General features: G+C 43.3%; 1 protein-coding gene across 3 annotated transcripts in view; it reads left to right on the top strand.

Annotated features, from left to right (window-relative positions):
• Positions 1-17,627, top strand: part of LOC138755087 (ephrin type-A receptor 5-like) — a 306,363-nt gene that overhangs the window by 60,314 nt on the left and 228,422 nt on the right. For all 3 annotated transcript variants that reach the window (XM_069920384.1, XM_069920357.1, XM_069920376.1), the window contains one exon: positions 7,896-8,559. In XM_069920384.1, coding sequence (XP_069776485.1) covers positions 7,896-8,559 — 664 coding nt within the window. The remainder of the gene's footprint in view (positions 1-7,895; positions 8,560-17,627) is intronic.

The following is a 17,627-nucleotide window of genomic DNA, read 5'->3' as shown; positions in this document are numbered from 1 at the left end:
TGGTGCACGTCTTGTGTAGTTGGGGGAATTTACATTATCGCCCTGAGCCCTTTTGGCTTATAGCATGGTTCCTCTGACACTCTTTCTTTGGCTTGGCTTTGCGGACGAAGATTTATGGAGGGGTAATGTTAATGATAAACGCACTCACATATCTTTCACTAAATAGTTAACCAATGTTTTCAACATGAGGCTTTTTTTTGCAATTATTAAGCACCTATTGTTTAATCTTCAGATAGAGAAATTTATTTCCCATTGCACAAGGGCTATTGAATATGAGACCTGTTTGACTAACAGCTGAGGGTAGATCATCCTTCTTACGTGCGACTAATCAGCTCTGGTCCATTCAGCTGAATGACTCCTGAGCAACTTTAATTGAGGATTTTTGTAATCTGGTTTTCTCATGTATATTGAGTGAAAATTCATTTATATGTGCTCATTAGATGAGTTATATTTAGAGTGTGTGTGTGTGTGTGTGTGTGTGTGTGTGTGTGTGTGTGTGTGTGTGTGTGTGTGTGTTCTATGTGCAGAGCTTGTCATATGTATAATGACTGATTATGTTTTGATAAATGCTCATTGGAAAGGTAGTAGATAAACAAAAGAACAGCTAAGTTCTTTGAATGATTAATTTTGGTCCAGTGCTATAACACTCCGGGGATTCACTGGAATTAACAAACTGATTCCATCTGCTCTTGGAGTTTGGACAACACGTGTCTGATTATGTCAAGGACATTGTAAGTGGGCATTAGAAAAAAAAACTCCTCCACGTGTGAGGCCTTGTGAATCTTTAATGTTACAATACTGATTTATTCTTGGACCTTCTGTTGGTAAAGAACAATAATGCAACTTGTAGAGTTCAAACTGAGAGCATTGTCATGTTTGTTAGAGAATATAATAATGGAAGGTTGAATAAGCTTCAAAGGACTGAAATGACTATTTGGCCAGCAGGAGTGAGATTTAAATGTGGCCTGAGCAGCCCTTGATTACAGATAGATGATTAAAGCTGGAGTGATCTTGATTTACATATGTGGTTGGTGAGATGAGGCTGCAAATGTAATTTTATCTGTGCAGATGGATTAGCATCTGGGGAGTTGGATATGAGACTACTCTGCATGTGGCTGCACAACTGTAGGTTTCGGTTACTAAGTCATTTAGACATCTGAGAATGATATCCTACTTAGGATGAACAGTGAATATGTAACAGTTCAGTGAAGATCAAGGCTGTTCCATTTAATTAGACTAAATTTGTCTTTTAAAATTAGCAAGCAGGGATTTGAGTTTATACACAGATTTGAATATTAAGGCGATACAACCTATCATTAAATTTATTTGTACTAGAAGCTGCCATACCCTAACATTTTTTTCAGAGAAAAAAATTGGACAGCCTCCTTCCCATCACCTCTCAGCTCCTTCCTCTGCTTCCCCCTCCCTCCTGTATCCACCTATCACACGCCAGTCAGTGCTCCTCCCTCTCCCATTATTTCTTATTCAGGCATCAGCCTGATTTTCAGCGCTCCTGAAGAAGGGCATATGCCCGAAATGTCGACTCTCTGTGGATGCTGCGTGACCTGCTGAATTTCTCCAGCACTTTTAGAAAGACCTGCCCTTGTTGCTGTGCTTAAGGGCTACTGCAAGGCAAAATAAATGAAAGTAGTATCAACAACAGTATCCATTGATCTAGTTCACTTTGGATTTTAATATCTGTCTGTAAACAGGTAATACCTGGAAGTGCTCATACCCAAACATGTGATAATAAATTCCCAGCACAAACATGACATGATCCCTGAAACAGTATCTGTGGCTTTACTGGCAGCTCCAGGCTTCATGCCTTTTCCTGTCTGGCACTGAGAATTGAGTCAGGTCCTAAAGCCCACTGTCCCGCAGCACAGCTGCTTTAAGGCTCTAGTGTGAGGAAGAGGCACCCCCCACACCCCCCCCCCCCCACAAATGTGCATGCACACTACCAACTGACCCCATCCACCGTAATCAAACCCAACAATGTCTTCATGCCTTGGGCAGCTTTCAACTGCTGAAGAGTACATGGTGCCTGGCATAGCAAAGAGGTGGTAAAATGCCGGGGCAAAAGAATGCAGTGCAAATGCGGCAGGTAGCAGAGTTTGTGGTCAAAATTTCCCTGTTTGGACACCTTAGCTTGTGTATCAGTGCCACTTCATTGCAGGGCTTTGTGCTTGTTTTATCCTGTAACCCAACAATCCCATTTGACCTTGGGTTCAACTTCTGAACATTATTCATTCCATTAATAGATATTCTACGTTTACATTTATAATGTGGTGGTCTCCGCCTGTGTCTCACCTTATCTGCTCTTGAAACCTTCATTATTGAATCTGAGGTCAGAGCTTATATATATCTACCTTGCTTTCCATCAGAAAGGCAGAGGTGAGCTCTAAGGATACAAAATTATGATGGGTTTAGATAAGAGTAAATGTAAAGAGGCTTTTTCCACTGAGGTTGTATGAAATATAAACCAGAGGTCATGGGTTAAGAGTGAAAGGGGAGTAGTTTAGGGGCAACATTAGTGGGAATTTCTTCACACAGAGAGGAGTGTGAGTGTGGAACGAACTGTCAGCTGAAGTGGTGAATGCAGGGTCAATTTTAACATTTAAGATAAATTTGGGCAGAGACATGGATGGGAGAGTTTCCTCCCACCATTTCAAAATGTACCGAGAATGTAGGTTAATGGGGTGTAAATTAGACAGCACAGACTCATGGGCTGAAATGGCCTGTTACTGTGCTGTATGGCTAAAAAAAAATTAATTGCTTTACAATGGGTCACAGAACCGTAGAACGATACAGCACAGAAAAACAATCCATTTGAACCTCTCTGTGTGTGCCGACCAATAAAACTAGCTAGTCCCACTGATCTATTTCTCATTCCACAACCCTCCAACCCACTCCTATCCATGCATTTAACCAATTTATTTTTAAAACTCAAGATTGAATCCGTATTCACTACATCAGATGGCAGCTGATTCCACACTCCTACTTTGCATGAAAAACTTTCCTCTAATGTTCCCCTTGTATTTCTCCCCTTCAGCCTAAAGCTATGACCTCTCGTATTTATCTCCCTTCAATCTAAGTGGAAACACCCTACTCACATCTACTGTCTATACCCCTTCATAATTTTATAAACTTCTATCAAGTCTCCCCTCATTCTTGTTCATTCCAAGGAATATAGTCATAACCTATTTAATCTTTCCCAGTAACTCAACTCCTAAAGAACCAGCAACATCTTAGTAAATCTTCTCTGTTTCTTTCAATCTTATTGATAGCTTTCCTGCTGGTGGGCGACCAGAATTGCACACAATATTTTAAGTGTGGCCTCACCAATGATCTGAATAACTTCAACATAACATCCCCATATCTATACTCAATATTTTGATTTACAGCCCTGTCCACATGCAACACCACATTAAGGGAACAATGCATATTTATTTCCAGATCTCTTCGCTCCTCCGCACTCCTCTGTGGTCTTCCATTTACTGAGTACACCCTACCTTGATTCGCTCATGCAAAGTGCAACACCTCACACTTATCTGCATTAAATTCCATCAGCCATTTACTGGCCCAATTTTCAAGCTGGTCCAGATCCTTCTGAAAATTTTGAAAATCTTCCTCACAGTCCACTACACCTTTTACCTTTGTATCATCAGGAAACTTGTTGAGCTAATTCACCACGTTATCATCTAGGTCATTTAAATAGTCAACAAACAATAATGGTCCCAACGCAGATCCCTGAGGCACACCACACGGCACAGACCTCCAATCCAAGAAGCAACCATCCACCACCACTCTCTGTTTTCTTCAACCAAGCCAATTTCGAATCCAGTTTGCAAATTCTAGGTATACCTAGTGTTCTAACCTACTGAACCAACCTCTCATGTGGAACCTTGTCAAAAGCCTTACGAAAGTCCATATAAACAACATCCACAGCCTTTCCCTCATCAACCTTCTTGGTAACTTCCTCAAAAAAAAACTACAAGATTTGTGAAACATGACCTACCACACGGTCCAAATATCTATATATCCTATCTCTCAGAAATCATTCAAATAATTTACATTCTTCAGGCTTACTGGCCCAAGATTGTCTGGTTTAATTTTGGACCCCTTCTTAAACAGCAGGACAACATGAGCTACTCTCCAATTCTCCAGCACTCCACCACCCCCCCCCCCCCCCGCCCCAGTGTGATAGTACAGATCTATCACCAGTGTACATAGTGTATATCGTTACTGTATCTAGACTGTGCTTACAGCGATTGGCTGAGAGCTAACCCACGCCTATTGTCTGGGCCTTAAAGGGTTGTGTCCCTAGCCAGGTCAGATCATTCCGGACTGGTCGGCCACCTGTGAAGAGCTCCTGTCTTTTGCTAATAAAAGCCTTGGTTTGGATCAACAAGTCTTTGGTTCCTTCGACGAGCTCTACACCCAGTTACTAAGGATATTTAGAATATATCTGTCAGAGGTCCTGCTTTCTCAGCACTTGTCTCCCTCAAGGTGTGGGGGAATAGAGTAAACATTCTCTGCTGTGTGTGAACCATGTGAGAGATAGGGAAGAGGAAGCTAATCCATCTATTCAGGAACAGTTCATGTCCTCTGTTCTTGCAACCTCCAACTGCTGATTAAATAGTCCACCACACACATTCCCTCAAGCTGATGATCCAGTCAGAGTCACCAATCCTATTTGACCTTGGATTCAGCTCCTAAATTCATACTTGTTCTAATTATAATTTATTTTAATGTAGAGATACAGCACTGCAACAGGCACTTCTGACCCATGAGCCAATTTATTTTAATGTAGAGATACAGCACTGCAACAGGCACTTCTGACCCATGAGCCCATACTGGCCAAATACACCTAATAACATATATATCCCATGGAGGTCACAGGGAGAATGTACAAACTCTTTACAGACAGGCCACTCTAACAGCATTGCGCTAACCTCTACACTAATCGTTCTGCCTTTCCATTAATAAATGTCCAAACATTTAGCTTTATAATGTGGTTGTATCTGCCTGTGTCACACCTCATCTGCCTTATCAATGCATTTTTTATCTTAAAGATTCTAAACCTTCCCCTCAAAGGAAACTTTTGTTTGTCTGCACCCTGTCTCCCATTTTGCACCATATTCCTCTTTCACATCCGTGAGTATTGACTTCAGCTTCAATTTAAAGCTATCATCAAATCCTTCCTTCCCTCCATAGATCTGTGACCTTCTCCAATTAATCAAACCCCAGAATCTCCTGTTCCTTCAGTTATCCTGCCCACCTTCCTGTTTGAAAGTATCTGAAAGCTTGAGACAGATAGATGTATAAGATGTCGATGCAAAGATGCGAAATAAAAGGATCTCAAGGATGGAGAGTGATTTAGAGAGGGAATTCCTAATAATGGAACTTGAGTGTTTGGCACTGTGGCTGTCGATTGAGTGGGTGGGATTTCCTCCTGATCTCAAACAAACAAAAATATGTGGTTCATTGCAGAGTTCACTCTTCAAAATATGTATGTCCAAATATCATGTGTGAGCATGCCACAGCAGCCAACATATCACACTACAAGTGGTCTATATTGATGAGGTTGTAGTTGAGGCTGCACACTTGGATGAACACATAAATTTAACATTTTAAAGATGAAAAGGGCAATTGGGAGCATGAAGCAGTGGTTCACACCAATTGATATATAATCAAATCGAACTGGTGGCAGGAGGTACACTCTCGATGAGATCTTGTTTATCCACTCATTGGCATACGGACAGATAAAACATAGGACATGGCCAAAATGTGTTCGCTCTTTCACTTGCATATTTCAGTGATTTAAGACTTGTTTGTGTTGACTTATGCACTGTTAGTTTTCCCTGTGGCAACCATCCACCTACATTCAGGAAAACCAGGAATATGTCTATCCCATGTGATGATTGCATCCTCATTACAGTCAAGGTGGGAAGCTCCCATTTCCCAATGGTGTCCCTGTGATCCAGTTACATTGCAAGCCAAGTCTTGACTCTGGCTCTTCCCAACTCAGTCCCCGTGCAACTTCCTTCTCTGTCTGGCCGGCTCCCAGTTCTCTGCTTCTTTCTCCATGGACACCCATTTGTCTCCTTGCTCACAATGGTTCTAGTGACAAAGTTCCCAAAAAGTTCTCTTTCCCATCCCTCTGTCTTCTTTCCTTCAGCTCTCTACCCCCTTCCCTCCCCAATCAGAGAGATAAACCCTCCCCATCCCTTCTCAGCTTTTTTCTCTTCTGCCGTCCTTCCTATATCCACCTCTTCCCTGTGCCCCTGTGCTCCTTCCTCTGCCCCTCCCACCCCTATTTTATTCAGGCACTTACCTGCTTTTTTGCTCATACCTTGATGAAGGGCTCAGTCTGAAATATTGGTTATGCATCTTTATCTTTGCTGCATGACTTATTGAGTTTCTCCAGCATTTTTGTGTGAACTACAGACACAGCCTCTGGAAATTTTCTCATTTTACTTCCCAAAATGTGGTTTGTGCCAATAATTAGTGAAAGGGAGTGAAGGAAACAGCATGACTGTGAATAAACAAATGAGGAAAGCCCTGCAAAGGAAGTGGGAAAGGGAAACAAAATTTAAGTGAAGTTAGGGGAAGAAATAAAAATAAAGAAGAAAGAAAAATGCCGAAGAAAAGGCAGAATGATGGAAACAGTGAACTAAATTAAGTAAAACAAAGTGGAGATAAGGTTGGGGGTGGAGTGAGAAAGGGTGGGAGAGGGATAAGGAGAGTGAGATGAGGGAGAAAGTGGTAAGAAGAAGGAGGAAATAGAGAGAGAAAGGGAGGTGAGAGGAGAAGGTGACTAAAAGATCTGGGGAGAGAGGGCAAGCAAGAGGAAGAAAGATGGCTAGGGAAGGATACATCGGGAGAGAAAAGAATAAGGAAATTGAGAGATAGAAGTGAAGGAACAGAACAAGCCAATGTGAAGGGGGAAAGAAAAGAGCTGGGAGAGAAAACCATGAAGGGAAAGAGACAGAAAGAGTGTAAGGACCAAGGGACAAGTGAGGAATAGTGAAAGGATAGTGGTGTGCTTCAGAGATTGGTGCTGGGTCCAGTGTGGATTATCATGGATATCAACATGGTAATTGGATCAGCAAATTTGCAGAGGACACAAAGATTGGAGGTGTAGTGGACTAAGAGGAAGGCTTTCAAAGCTTGCAGCATGATCTAGATCAGTTGGAAAAAAGGACTGCAAAATGGCAGATGGAATTTATTGAAGATCAGTGTGAGGTGTTGCACTCTGAGAAGATGAATCAGATTGGGTGAAACAAAAACTAGGGGACATGGATTAATGGTGAAATGTGTAAGGGTAACATTAGGGGGAACTTGTTCACTCAAGTGGTGGTGAGACTGTGGAACGAGCTGCCAGTGGAAGTGGTGAATGTAGGTTTGATATCAACATTTAAGAGAAATTTGGATAAGTACTTAGATGGGTGGGTATAGAGGGATAAGGTCTGGGTGCAGGTTGATGGGACTAGGTTTGGATTAGATGGGCCAAAGAGCCTGTTTCTGTGCTGTAGAGGTCTGTGGTTCTATGTGGAAATGGTGGGGTTGAAAGTCGTTTGAAAGGGAGAGTGAGAGAAATTTACTTGGGAAAGAAAGGAGTGGTGGTGGTAAGCAGTAAAAGGCAGAAGTGAAGAATAAATAAGAGTTAACTTCAAAGAGTATTAAAGAAAGTTAAACAGTGAGAGCAATTAAAAAGAGAAGAGAATGTCAACATGGAAAATAAAAGAATGCTCTTGCATATTACAGGTTTCATTCAACTGAATGCAACTCTGATATTATGTTTTTTACTACAAATGTACTTATCCAGCTATAATCCTTTAACATTCTCTGCCCAGGATTTATCTAACTGTACTTTTCTTTGCTTCATGCAGTGGGAAGAAATCAGTGAGGTTGATGAGAATTACAGTCCCATTCACACATACCAGGTGTGCAATATTATGGAGCAAAACCAGAATAACTGGTTGCAGACTAACTGGATCTCCAATGAAGGGGCTAACCGTATTTTCATCGAGCTAAAGTTTACCCTGCGGGACTGCAACAGTCTCCCAGGAGGTCTCGGGACTTGTAAAGAGACATTTAATGTGTATCATTTTGAATCGGATCATGAAGACGGGAGGTACATCAGAGAGAACCAATACACGAAGATTGATACAATAGCCGCAGACGAAAGTTTCACAGAGCTCGATCTTGGGGATCGAGTCATGAAGTTAAACACGGAGGTGCGAGAGGTTGGCCCCCTGTCTAAGAAGGGATTCTACCTGGCCTTTCAGGATGTTGGTGCCTGTATTGCTTTGGTATCTGTCCGAGTGTACTACAAGAAATGTCCTTCAACATTCCGCAACCTTGCCCTCTTTGAAGATACCATAACAGGAGCTGATTCATCTTCACTGGTGGAAGTGCCGGGTACATGTGTCAACAATTCAATGAAAGATGACACTCCAAAAATGTACTGCAGTGTTGATGGGGAGTGGTTAGTTCCCATTGGAAGGTGCATGTGCAAGGAAGGCTATGAAGAACGAGACAACAGATGCCAAGGTAAATTAAACTGTGACTTGTTTGGTGCTGCTACAATCAGAGAATATAGCAATCAGAATGGTACATGCAGCATGCAATTAACAATAATGTAAAAGAAATGCATTCTCAAGGTTGGCTCTGGAGATTCCCTGTGCCATGGCCTGCTTTCTGTATGTGCTTTTTGTGCAGTGTTTTACAAGCTCATAGATTGGTCCAAGGAAGTAACTAAAGCAGAATGACACATGCCCAGAGCTTGCCAAAGCTTGCTGGCATCCCTCTCCTTAGTGCTTAAGTTGATTTTAATTGACATGTGTTTGGCACAGCATCATCATGGTATCAAAAGGCGGTAGTTTCTCTAACATTCTTCAGTTCAGTTTGTATGCGGTGGTCTTTATGACATTTTTTGAGTCTATCCATCCATCCATGTGACAAATTTGTTTATTTGTTCCTTTGAGAGTAGTTCTGAACAGGCTATGGATGTTGTCGACATGGACTTTAGTCAGGCCTTTGACAAGATCCCACATTGGAAGTTAGTCAGGAAGATTCAGTCACTGGGTATTCATGGTGAGGTAGTAAATTGGATTCGACATTGGCTTTATGGAGAAGTCAGAGTACCGGTGGATAATTGTCTTTCTGACTAGAGGTCTGTGACTAGTGGTGTGCCTCAAGGATCAGAGCTGGGTCTGTTGTTGTTTATCATCCACCGTATAACCATGATCTAGATGATACTTGTAGTAAATTGGATCAGCAAGTTTGCAGGTGACACAAAATTTGAGGTGTAGAGGATAGTGAGGAAGGCTTTCAAGGCTTGCATAAGGACTTGGCACTGGAAATATGGACTGAAAAATAGCAGATGGAGTTTAACGTAGACAAGTATGTCCTTGCATGTGGCAAGGACAAATCAAGAAAGGATGTACATGATGAATGGTAGAGTACTGAGTAGTATGGCAGAATCTGGGAATATAGATACATAATTCCCTGAAGGTGACATCACAGGTAGATAGAGTTGTAAAGAGAGCTTTTGGCACATTGGCCTTCATAAATCAAATTATTGAGTATAGGACATGGGATGTTATGGTAAAGTTATACAAGACATTGGTGAGGCCAAATTTGGAGTATTGCATGCAGTTTGGGTCATCCAACTACAGGAAATATATCAATAATATTGTTAGAGTGCAGAGGAGATTTACTAGGATGTTGCCAGTTCTTCAGGAACTGAGTTACAGGGAAAAGTTAAACATGATAGGACTTTTATCCCTGAAACATAGAAGAATGAGGGGAGATTTGATAGTGATATACAAAATTATGATGGGTATTGATAGAGTAAAGCAGGCTTTACCCACTGATGTTAGATGAGATACAAAACAGAGGACATGGATTAAGGGTGAAACAGGATAAGTTCAAGGGAAACAATAGGGGAAATATCTTCGCATAGAGAGTGGTGGGTGTGTCGACCGAGTTGCCAGCTGATGTGGTGAATGCAGGCTCAATTTTAAAATTTAAGAAAAATTTGGACAGATACAGTATATGGATGGGAAGGATTGGAGGGTATGGACTGGGTGCAGATCAGCAGGACTAAACTGAATAATACTGTAGTTTGGCATAGAAGAGCCAAAGGCCCCATTTTCTGTGCTGTAATATTCTATGTTTCTGCAGTTTATATAGCTGTATAAGGAGAAGAGCACAATTTACAGAGAATCGAGTTACAATGGAAGAAAGATTAATTAGCATCAAGCAAGGGGAGCATGATGACACTGTTGTGGGGTTCATTCAAGAGCCCAATAACTACAGGGGAGAAACTATGTTTAAGCCTGTCAGTGTGCGCTTTCACCCTCTTGATTCTTCTCCCCCATGGGAGAAAGGAGAAGAGAGTGCATCAGGGGTATGATGGGTCCTTCAGTATGTTAGCTATCTTTCCAATGCAGTGGGAGATGTAGATCAAAAATGTTCTAGTGACAGAGCATTTGCTCATTTACACTGCACCCTTTCTTATTATGATATCTTAAAATCTGGCCCTGAAGCTTATTTTCCTAATCCTGCTTATTTTTTACTATTGATGTGGGGGATATGTAAAAAAAAAACTAATCGCTAATCAGAAAATTCTGCGTACATTTAACTCAGTTTAAAAATACACATGGGGTAGTTTCTAACTTCATTCCCATGGCTCCTGGAAAACAATTCTAACCAGGAAAATTGGCATATTTCCCATGCTGTAATTTTTGCCCTTTATTTCTAATATACATTAGTGGTTCCATCTGCTACTGGGGATCTACTTTTGAAACCCAATCCCATTTAAAAATAAAAGGAAGATACAAAGTAGAAGCTAATTTTTTTTTAAAAGTTTCTTATCCTTTGTACCTCAAGAAACAGAATGAGTACTAGATCAGGTGATGAAGGTTTGAGTGTATCTTGTGGAAGAGAGAATGATCACAACTAATCCACTAAAAATGGATTTATTGCCAGATATACTGAGATACAGCATGAAACTTTGTTTTGCTTGCTATCCAGGCAAATCAACTCATACAGCAGGTTGTGCAATAATAACAAGTAAGTAAATAAATAAAAAAAAACAGTGTAAGGAGTAATATTACAGTACGTTGAAGAGTACAGGTTGTAAAGTACAGGTAGAATGCAGGTATAGAGAAAAGTCCAGTTAGAAGCAGTACAAGGGCATTATCTTTTCCCCATGAGAGACTCTTTTAAGAGTCTGATAATAAAAGTTAAAAAATTACCTTGCATTTAGAGGTTTGTGTTCTTGAGCTCCTGTGTCTTCTGCCTGTTAGAGAGGTAGGATGGGTCAGCAGGAGGTACACTCGGAGTTAAAGGAGGAAGGTTGGTTTGTGTGAGGGGCTGAGCTAGGAAGGGCAGATCCTGTACCAAACTGTGATGCATCCAGGCAGCACACTTGCTATGATGCACCTGCAAAAGTTGCTAAGAGAGTTTAGGAACATGGAATTTCTGAGAAAGTAGCATATCTGGTGCACTTCTCTTGGTTGTAACACCCAGCTTATAGACATATGAAGGAGAGTTTGGGAGACTGGTGAGGTGGATTGGGATGGAGTTGCCAGCTGGTCTAGGGTTACAGGCAACTTCTCATGAGTGGGAATGGGGCATTTCTGTACACCTTCTCTCCCTATCTCTTGGTTGGTGCTGGGTGGAGCCCAGCAAAGCTGAGAGCTCTGAGCAGACTCACTCACTATCTGCAAAAAGGAGAAAACACCAGAAATACTCATTAGGTCTGTCAGCTTCTGTGGGAAGAGAATCAGAGTGAATGTCACAGATAGAAAACTTCTTGTCGGCACTGGAAAGGACACAAAAGAAGCTTGTTAAACTGAAGGGAAGGTGGGGGAAGCAGGATGTTTTTGACAAGGGAAAACACAGTTGACTCTGGGGTAGAAGCTCCAAACAAGGTAATATGGCTGATGAGTGAATAGGAGCAGTCAGAGAGTGGGAAGATGGACAAAATAATTTGTGAAGCAAGATTGATTGAACTCAGGCTTTTCATTTTAGAGCGTTTAGAGAAGTGACTGATAGAGGTTCATAACATTATGAGGGGCTTAGCCAGCACCTTTCTCCTGGGCTGACAATAGCAAACGCCAGAGGACAGCTGTTTAAGAGGAGTGGAAGAAAGTTTGGGGGAGATGTCAAATAAGTATTTTACACAGAAAGGAGTGAATTGCCAGGAATTGGTGGTGGAGGCTGATACAATGCAAGTTCGAAGGACTCCTCAATGAGCACATATATGTAGGAAAAATAGACGGTTATGCCCGTGAGGTGGAGATGGATGAGATTGTTTTGGAGTTGTGTTACATAGGATGGCACGATGTTGTGGGTTGAAGGTCCTTTTCTGTGGTGTAATGATTGATGCTCTATGTTTGAAAAACAGAGGTAATCAAATACAGACCGAGAATCTATTCCTACAGGTTATACTGGGCCAGCCATCCACTCCCAGAGCAAAAACAAAACAAAGCAGCCGAGCCAATATCATAGAGTGGAAAATGTCCCCAGGTTACCCTCAGTTTTACCCGGTCAGAGACACACCCTCCCCAAAGCCTTTAGAGCTTTTTTGTCTTCTTCGTAGTTCTGACGAAAGGCCTTTGACCGGAAATATTGATTCTCTTTTTCTTCCCACTGGGTGCGTTGTGACCCGCTGAGTATTTCCAAGATTTTGTATATCTTTAGCTATTTTAGTTGTTCATTTGATTTTTTAACAAGTTTTTATTGCGGCCCAATAACTTCATGTTCTCGGATGGTGAGAACATTTCATAACTTTTTCCAGATTCAAACTCTCACCTTTAGATTATTATTACTGGGATTTTGCTAACTAATCCTGGCTCTCCCATATTCCAATCTGTGAAATTGTTTATGACATATGATCATTGACAAGAGATTGTTACAAGCCATAGCTTTATAACAGGAATAAGTGCTGATTCTTGGATACTTGGGAAACATAACCCAAAACACATTTTAAAGTGATGCTTGCACCACTGTGGTTCTAATTTCCACCCTTCACACCCTGTGAGAATGTTCCCTGCAGAAGCAGAGGATTGCAGAATTATCCTAATTAGTAGCATAATCCAAAAAGCTAAGAAAGCAAAAGAAAATGCTTCGATCTAGCAGAGCTCCATAACCCGAACATCTCAATCCTGGATTTTAACCCAGCATACAGTATTGTGGCAGAGTGGCCTGTGGGTTCATATTTGAATCTCCAAATCTGTAAATGTGGGGTTTTAATTTCCATCAGGAAAATGTAGAATCTATAATCAACATTTACTGTGACTGAACAGCTTTTGGATTTTTGGTCAGAGTTCACCCAATCGAATTGTAAATGTTATTTGCATGTTATAATCATAAGGAAACTGTAAAATTTATCTATTTATGTACTTCATATGTCATTATCATTTATAAATACTTCACAAAGAGTTGCTTTACCAACAACATTTAGATATCAGATGTTTATGGACTCTGGGCGTTTGACTGGATTTCTTTCACAATATAAATGAACAGATTTCTGATCTATTTATATATTTTGAGAAGTTGTTAGCTTCTCGAGAGCCAATGGAATTTGTGTGGCATCAACAAGCAACTAAAACACAAATGTACAGGGTGATATATGTTTCTTCCCATTCACATATTTGAAGTATTTGAAGTATAAAAGGAGGAAATACTTCATGATGTTAGAAGCAGAGATTGAAAACAGTATCTGGGCATTTAGTTTGGGATGTGGAAGATAACTGATAAACTAGCTTAAAAGAGAAAATGGACGGCAGGTGATAAGGGAAGAGATGACAAATAACGAGAAACTGGAGGGAATCAGCAAATCAGTCAGAATCTACTGCTTACGTTGAGAGCACTGTGGAGGACCCACTCTAGAGCACTGGGGAGGACCCACTCTAGAGCACTGGGGAGGACCCACTCTAGAGCACTGGGGAGGACCCACTCTAGAGCACTGGGGAGGACCCACTCTAGAGCACTGGGGAGGACCCACTCTAGAGCACTGGGGAGGACCCACTCTAGAGCACTGTGGAGGACCCACTTTAGAGCACTGTGGAGGACCCACTCTAGAGCACTGTGGAGGACCCACTCTAGAGCACTGTGGAGGACCCACTCTAGAGCACTGTGGAGGACCCACTCTAGAGCACTGGGGAGGACCCACTGTAGAGCACTGGGGAGGACCCACTCTAGAGCACTGGGGAGGACCCACTCTAGAGCACTGGGGAGGACCCACTCTAGAGCACTGGGGAAGGCCCACTCTAGAGCACTGGGGAGGACCCACTCTAGAGCACTGGGGAGGACCCACTCTAGAGCACTGGGGAGGACCCACTCTAGAGCACTGGGGAGGACCCACTCTAGAGCACTGGGGAGGACCCACTCTAGAGCACTGGGGAGGACCCACTCTAGAGCACTGGGGAAGGCCCACTCTAGAGCACTGGGGAGGACCCACTCTAGAGCACTGGGGAGGACCCACTCTAGAGCACTGGGGAGGACCCACTCTAGAGCACTGGGGAGGACCCACTCTAGAGCACTGGGGAGGACCCACTCTAGAGCACTGGGGAGGACCCACTCTAGAGCACTGTGGAGGACCCACTCTAGAGCACTGGGGAGGACCCACTCTAGAGCACTGTGGAGGACCCACTCTAGAGCACTGGGGAGGACCCACTCTAGAGCACTGGGGAGGACCCACTCTAGAGCACTGGGGAGGACCCACTCTAGAGCACTGGGGAGGACCCACTCTAGAGCACTGGGGAGGACCCACTCTAGAGCACTGGGGAGGACCCACTCTAGAGCACTGGGGAGGACCCACTCTAGAGCACTGGGGAGGACCCACTCTAGAGCACTGTGGAGGACCCACTCTAGAGCACATTGGGGAGGACCCACTCTAGAGCACTGGGGAGGACCCACTCTAGAGCACTGGGGAGGACCCACTCTAGAGCACTGGGGAGGACCCACTCTAGAGCACTGTGGAGGACCCACTCTAGAGCACTGTGGATGACCCACTCTAGAGCACTGTGGAGGACCCACTCTAGAGCACTGGGGAGGACCCACTCTAGAGCACTGGGGAGGACCCACTCTAGAGCACTGGGGAGGACCCACTCTAGAGCACTGGGGAGGACCCACTCTAGAGCACTGGGGAGGACCCACTCTAGAGCACTGTGGAGGACCCACTCTAGAGCACTGGGGAGGACCCACTCTAGAGCACTGGGGAGGACCCACTTTAGAGCACTGTGGAGGACCCACTCTAGAGCACTGGGGAGGACCCACTCTAGAGCACTGGGGAGGACCCACTCTAGAGCACTGGGGAGGACCCACTCTAGAGCACTGGGGAGGACCCACTCTAGAGCACTGGGGAGGACCCACTCTAGAGCACTGTGGAGGACCCACTTTAGAGCACTGTGGAGGACCCACTCTAGAGCACTGTGGAGGACCCACTCTAGAGCACTGTGGAGGACCCACTCTAGAGCACTGTGGAGGACCCACTCTAGAGCACTGGGGAGGACCCACTGTAGAGCACTGGGGAGGACCCACTGTAGAGCACTGGGGAGGACCCACTGTAGAGCACTGGGGAGGACCCACTTTAGAGCACTGGGGAGGACCCACTTTAGAGCACTGTGGAGGACCCACTCTAGAGCACTGTGGAGGATCCACTCTAGAGCACTGGGGAGGACCCACTCTAGAGTACTGGGGAGGACCCACTCTAGAGCACTGTGGAGGACCCACTTTAGAGCACTGTGGAGGACCCACTTTAGAGCACTGTGGAGGACCCACTCTAAAGCACTGTGGAGGACTCACTCTGCTTACAGTGAGAGCACTGTGGAGGACCCACTCTGCTTAAGCTGATGGCACTGTGGAGGACCCACTCTGCTTATTCTGAGTTCACTGTGGAGGACCCACTGTGCTTAAGCTGGTGGCACTGTGGAGGACCCACTGTGCTTAAGCTGATGGCACTGTGGAGGATCCACTCGGCTTAAGCTGGTGGCACTGTGGAGGACCCACTCTGCTTATTCTGAGTTCACTGTGGAGGACCCACTCTGCTTACGGTGAGAGCACTGTGGAGAACCCACCCTGCTTAAGGTGGAGGACCCAGTGTGTTTATGCTGAGAGCACTGTGATTTCTAACATATATATTGTCCAATGCATCATATATAAACTACTTCAGAGCCCTCAAAAGATCTGTCTGAATACCTGAAACATTACTTTTTTTGCAACACTGAATATTGATTTATCCCTCCTGATATTTATTATCTCTTTATCTGTTTTGTGTGGTGGTTATTTAATGTATGCTATTGTAGTTGGTGTATCTTGCGTGCCTGTTCGCCTGCTGCAAATAAGAATTTTGGTGCATCTTATCTTGTACTTATGCATATGACAATAAACTCTTCTTGATCATTGAACATGTTAAAAATGGAAATCCAAGGATTTTATGTGTAAATACATGAAATAGCAATAGAATGTATGGACACACCAAGTGATCTCACTTCCCACTTTCACTACTCTTGCATTCCTTCAGAAACTATTATGTAATTATTGTCTCAATTTTTCCTGTCCTGCTGCATATAGAAGTTGCGGTGCACAAAGACATGGCAGCGAATGAGTAACGAGCTTTGCAGGGTGGCTGCACAGACATCCAATCATTTCTCTGTAGTTGTCCATGCATGAAGCACTTCATCATAATAGTGACTGGACAAGAGCTGCCACTGAGAAAGGCCATGTGAGAAAAACTACAGTGTGACAGGGAATGAATGCAAAACTGCAGTCAGTGAACCTGCAGGGAAACCTGCAGATTGGCAGCCAATGAAAAAAGCACAGTGGCTGGGGCAGCTGCATCATCTGGTTTCTGTTCTGACCTCAGGTGCTGTCTGTGTGGCGTTCTACCTGTATCCCCTATATGGGTTTCCACTGAGTAGTAGTCTAGCTTCCTATCAGTGACAAGCTGGTTGATCGCTTAACTGACTCTAGATGCCACTAGTGTGTAGGGGAGAAGTAGAATCCAGGGAGTTGACATGGGAAGAATGAAAGAGGATTAATGGAAGAGGGCACTTGATGTTCATGGCAGATGGAGTGAATCTTTGACTCCCTGGTTCCAAAGTTGCTATTGGGTAGCAATACTGGCAAAATAATATTTAGACCAACTGATGACGATGGAAGGTGGGGAGAAAACAGGCAGGTTTTAATCTTTTGATTCAATTTGGCTGCAAAGGATGACAAGTCAGCATGGATTCTGGAAAGGGAGAATAACATTTATAAACAAACAATGATCATCAGAATTGCTGTGGTAAATATCTAACCTAGAAAGGGATTCAATTAAACCACAGTGGTAACATGTATTTTCTTTAAGGTAGAGTGAGAACTTTTAAATAAATAAAACTGGGCAGTTATCAATTGATGGAGTACAAAATTGACTGGAGTTTTCAGCATGACAGAATATTAAAGAGTGTAAGACCAGGGCATGAAAACATAATTCTTTTCCTCATGTAAGGCATTCATTTTGTTCTTATTTTGGTGTTTCCTTACTGATGTCCATGCCTGCATTTGTAATGAGAGGTATCTGTATAAACATGTCAGATTTTAACTTTGCCCTCTTTCCAGTG

This window comes from Narcine bancroftii, chromosome 1, assembly GCF_036971445.1.
Source record: "Narcine bancroftii isolate sNarBan1 chromosome 1, sNarBan1.hap1, whole genome shotgun sequence".
In the NCBI taxonomy this organism is placed as follows: Eukaryota; Metazoa; Chordata; class Chondrichthyes; order Torpediniformes; family Narcinidae; genus Narcine; species Narcine bancroftii.
Note: the sequence above shows the minus strand (reverse complement) of the source record. Positions and strands in the feature narration are given on the sequence as shown.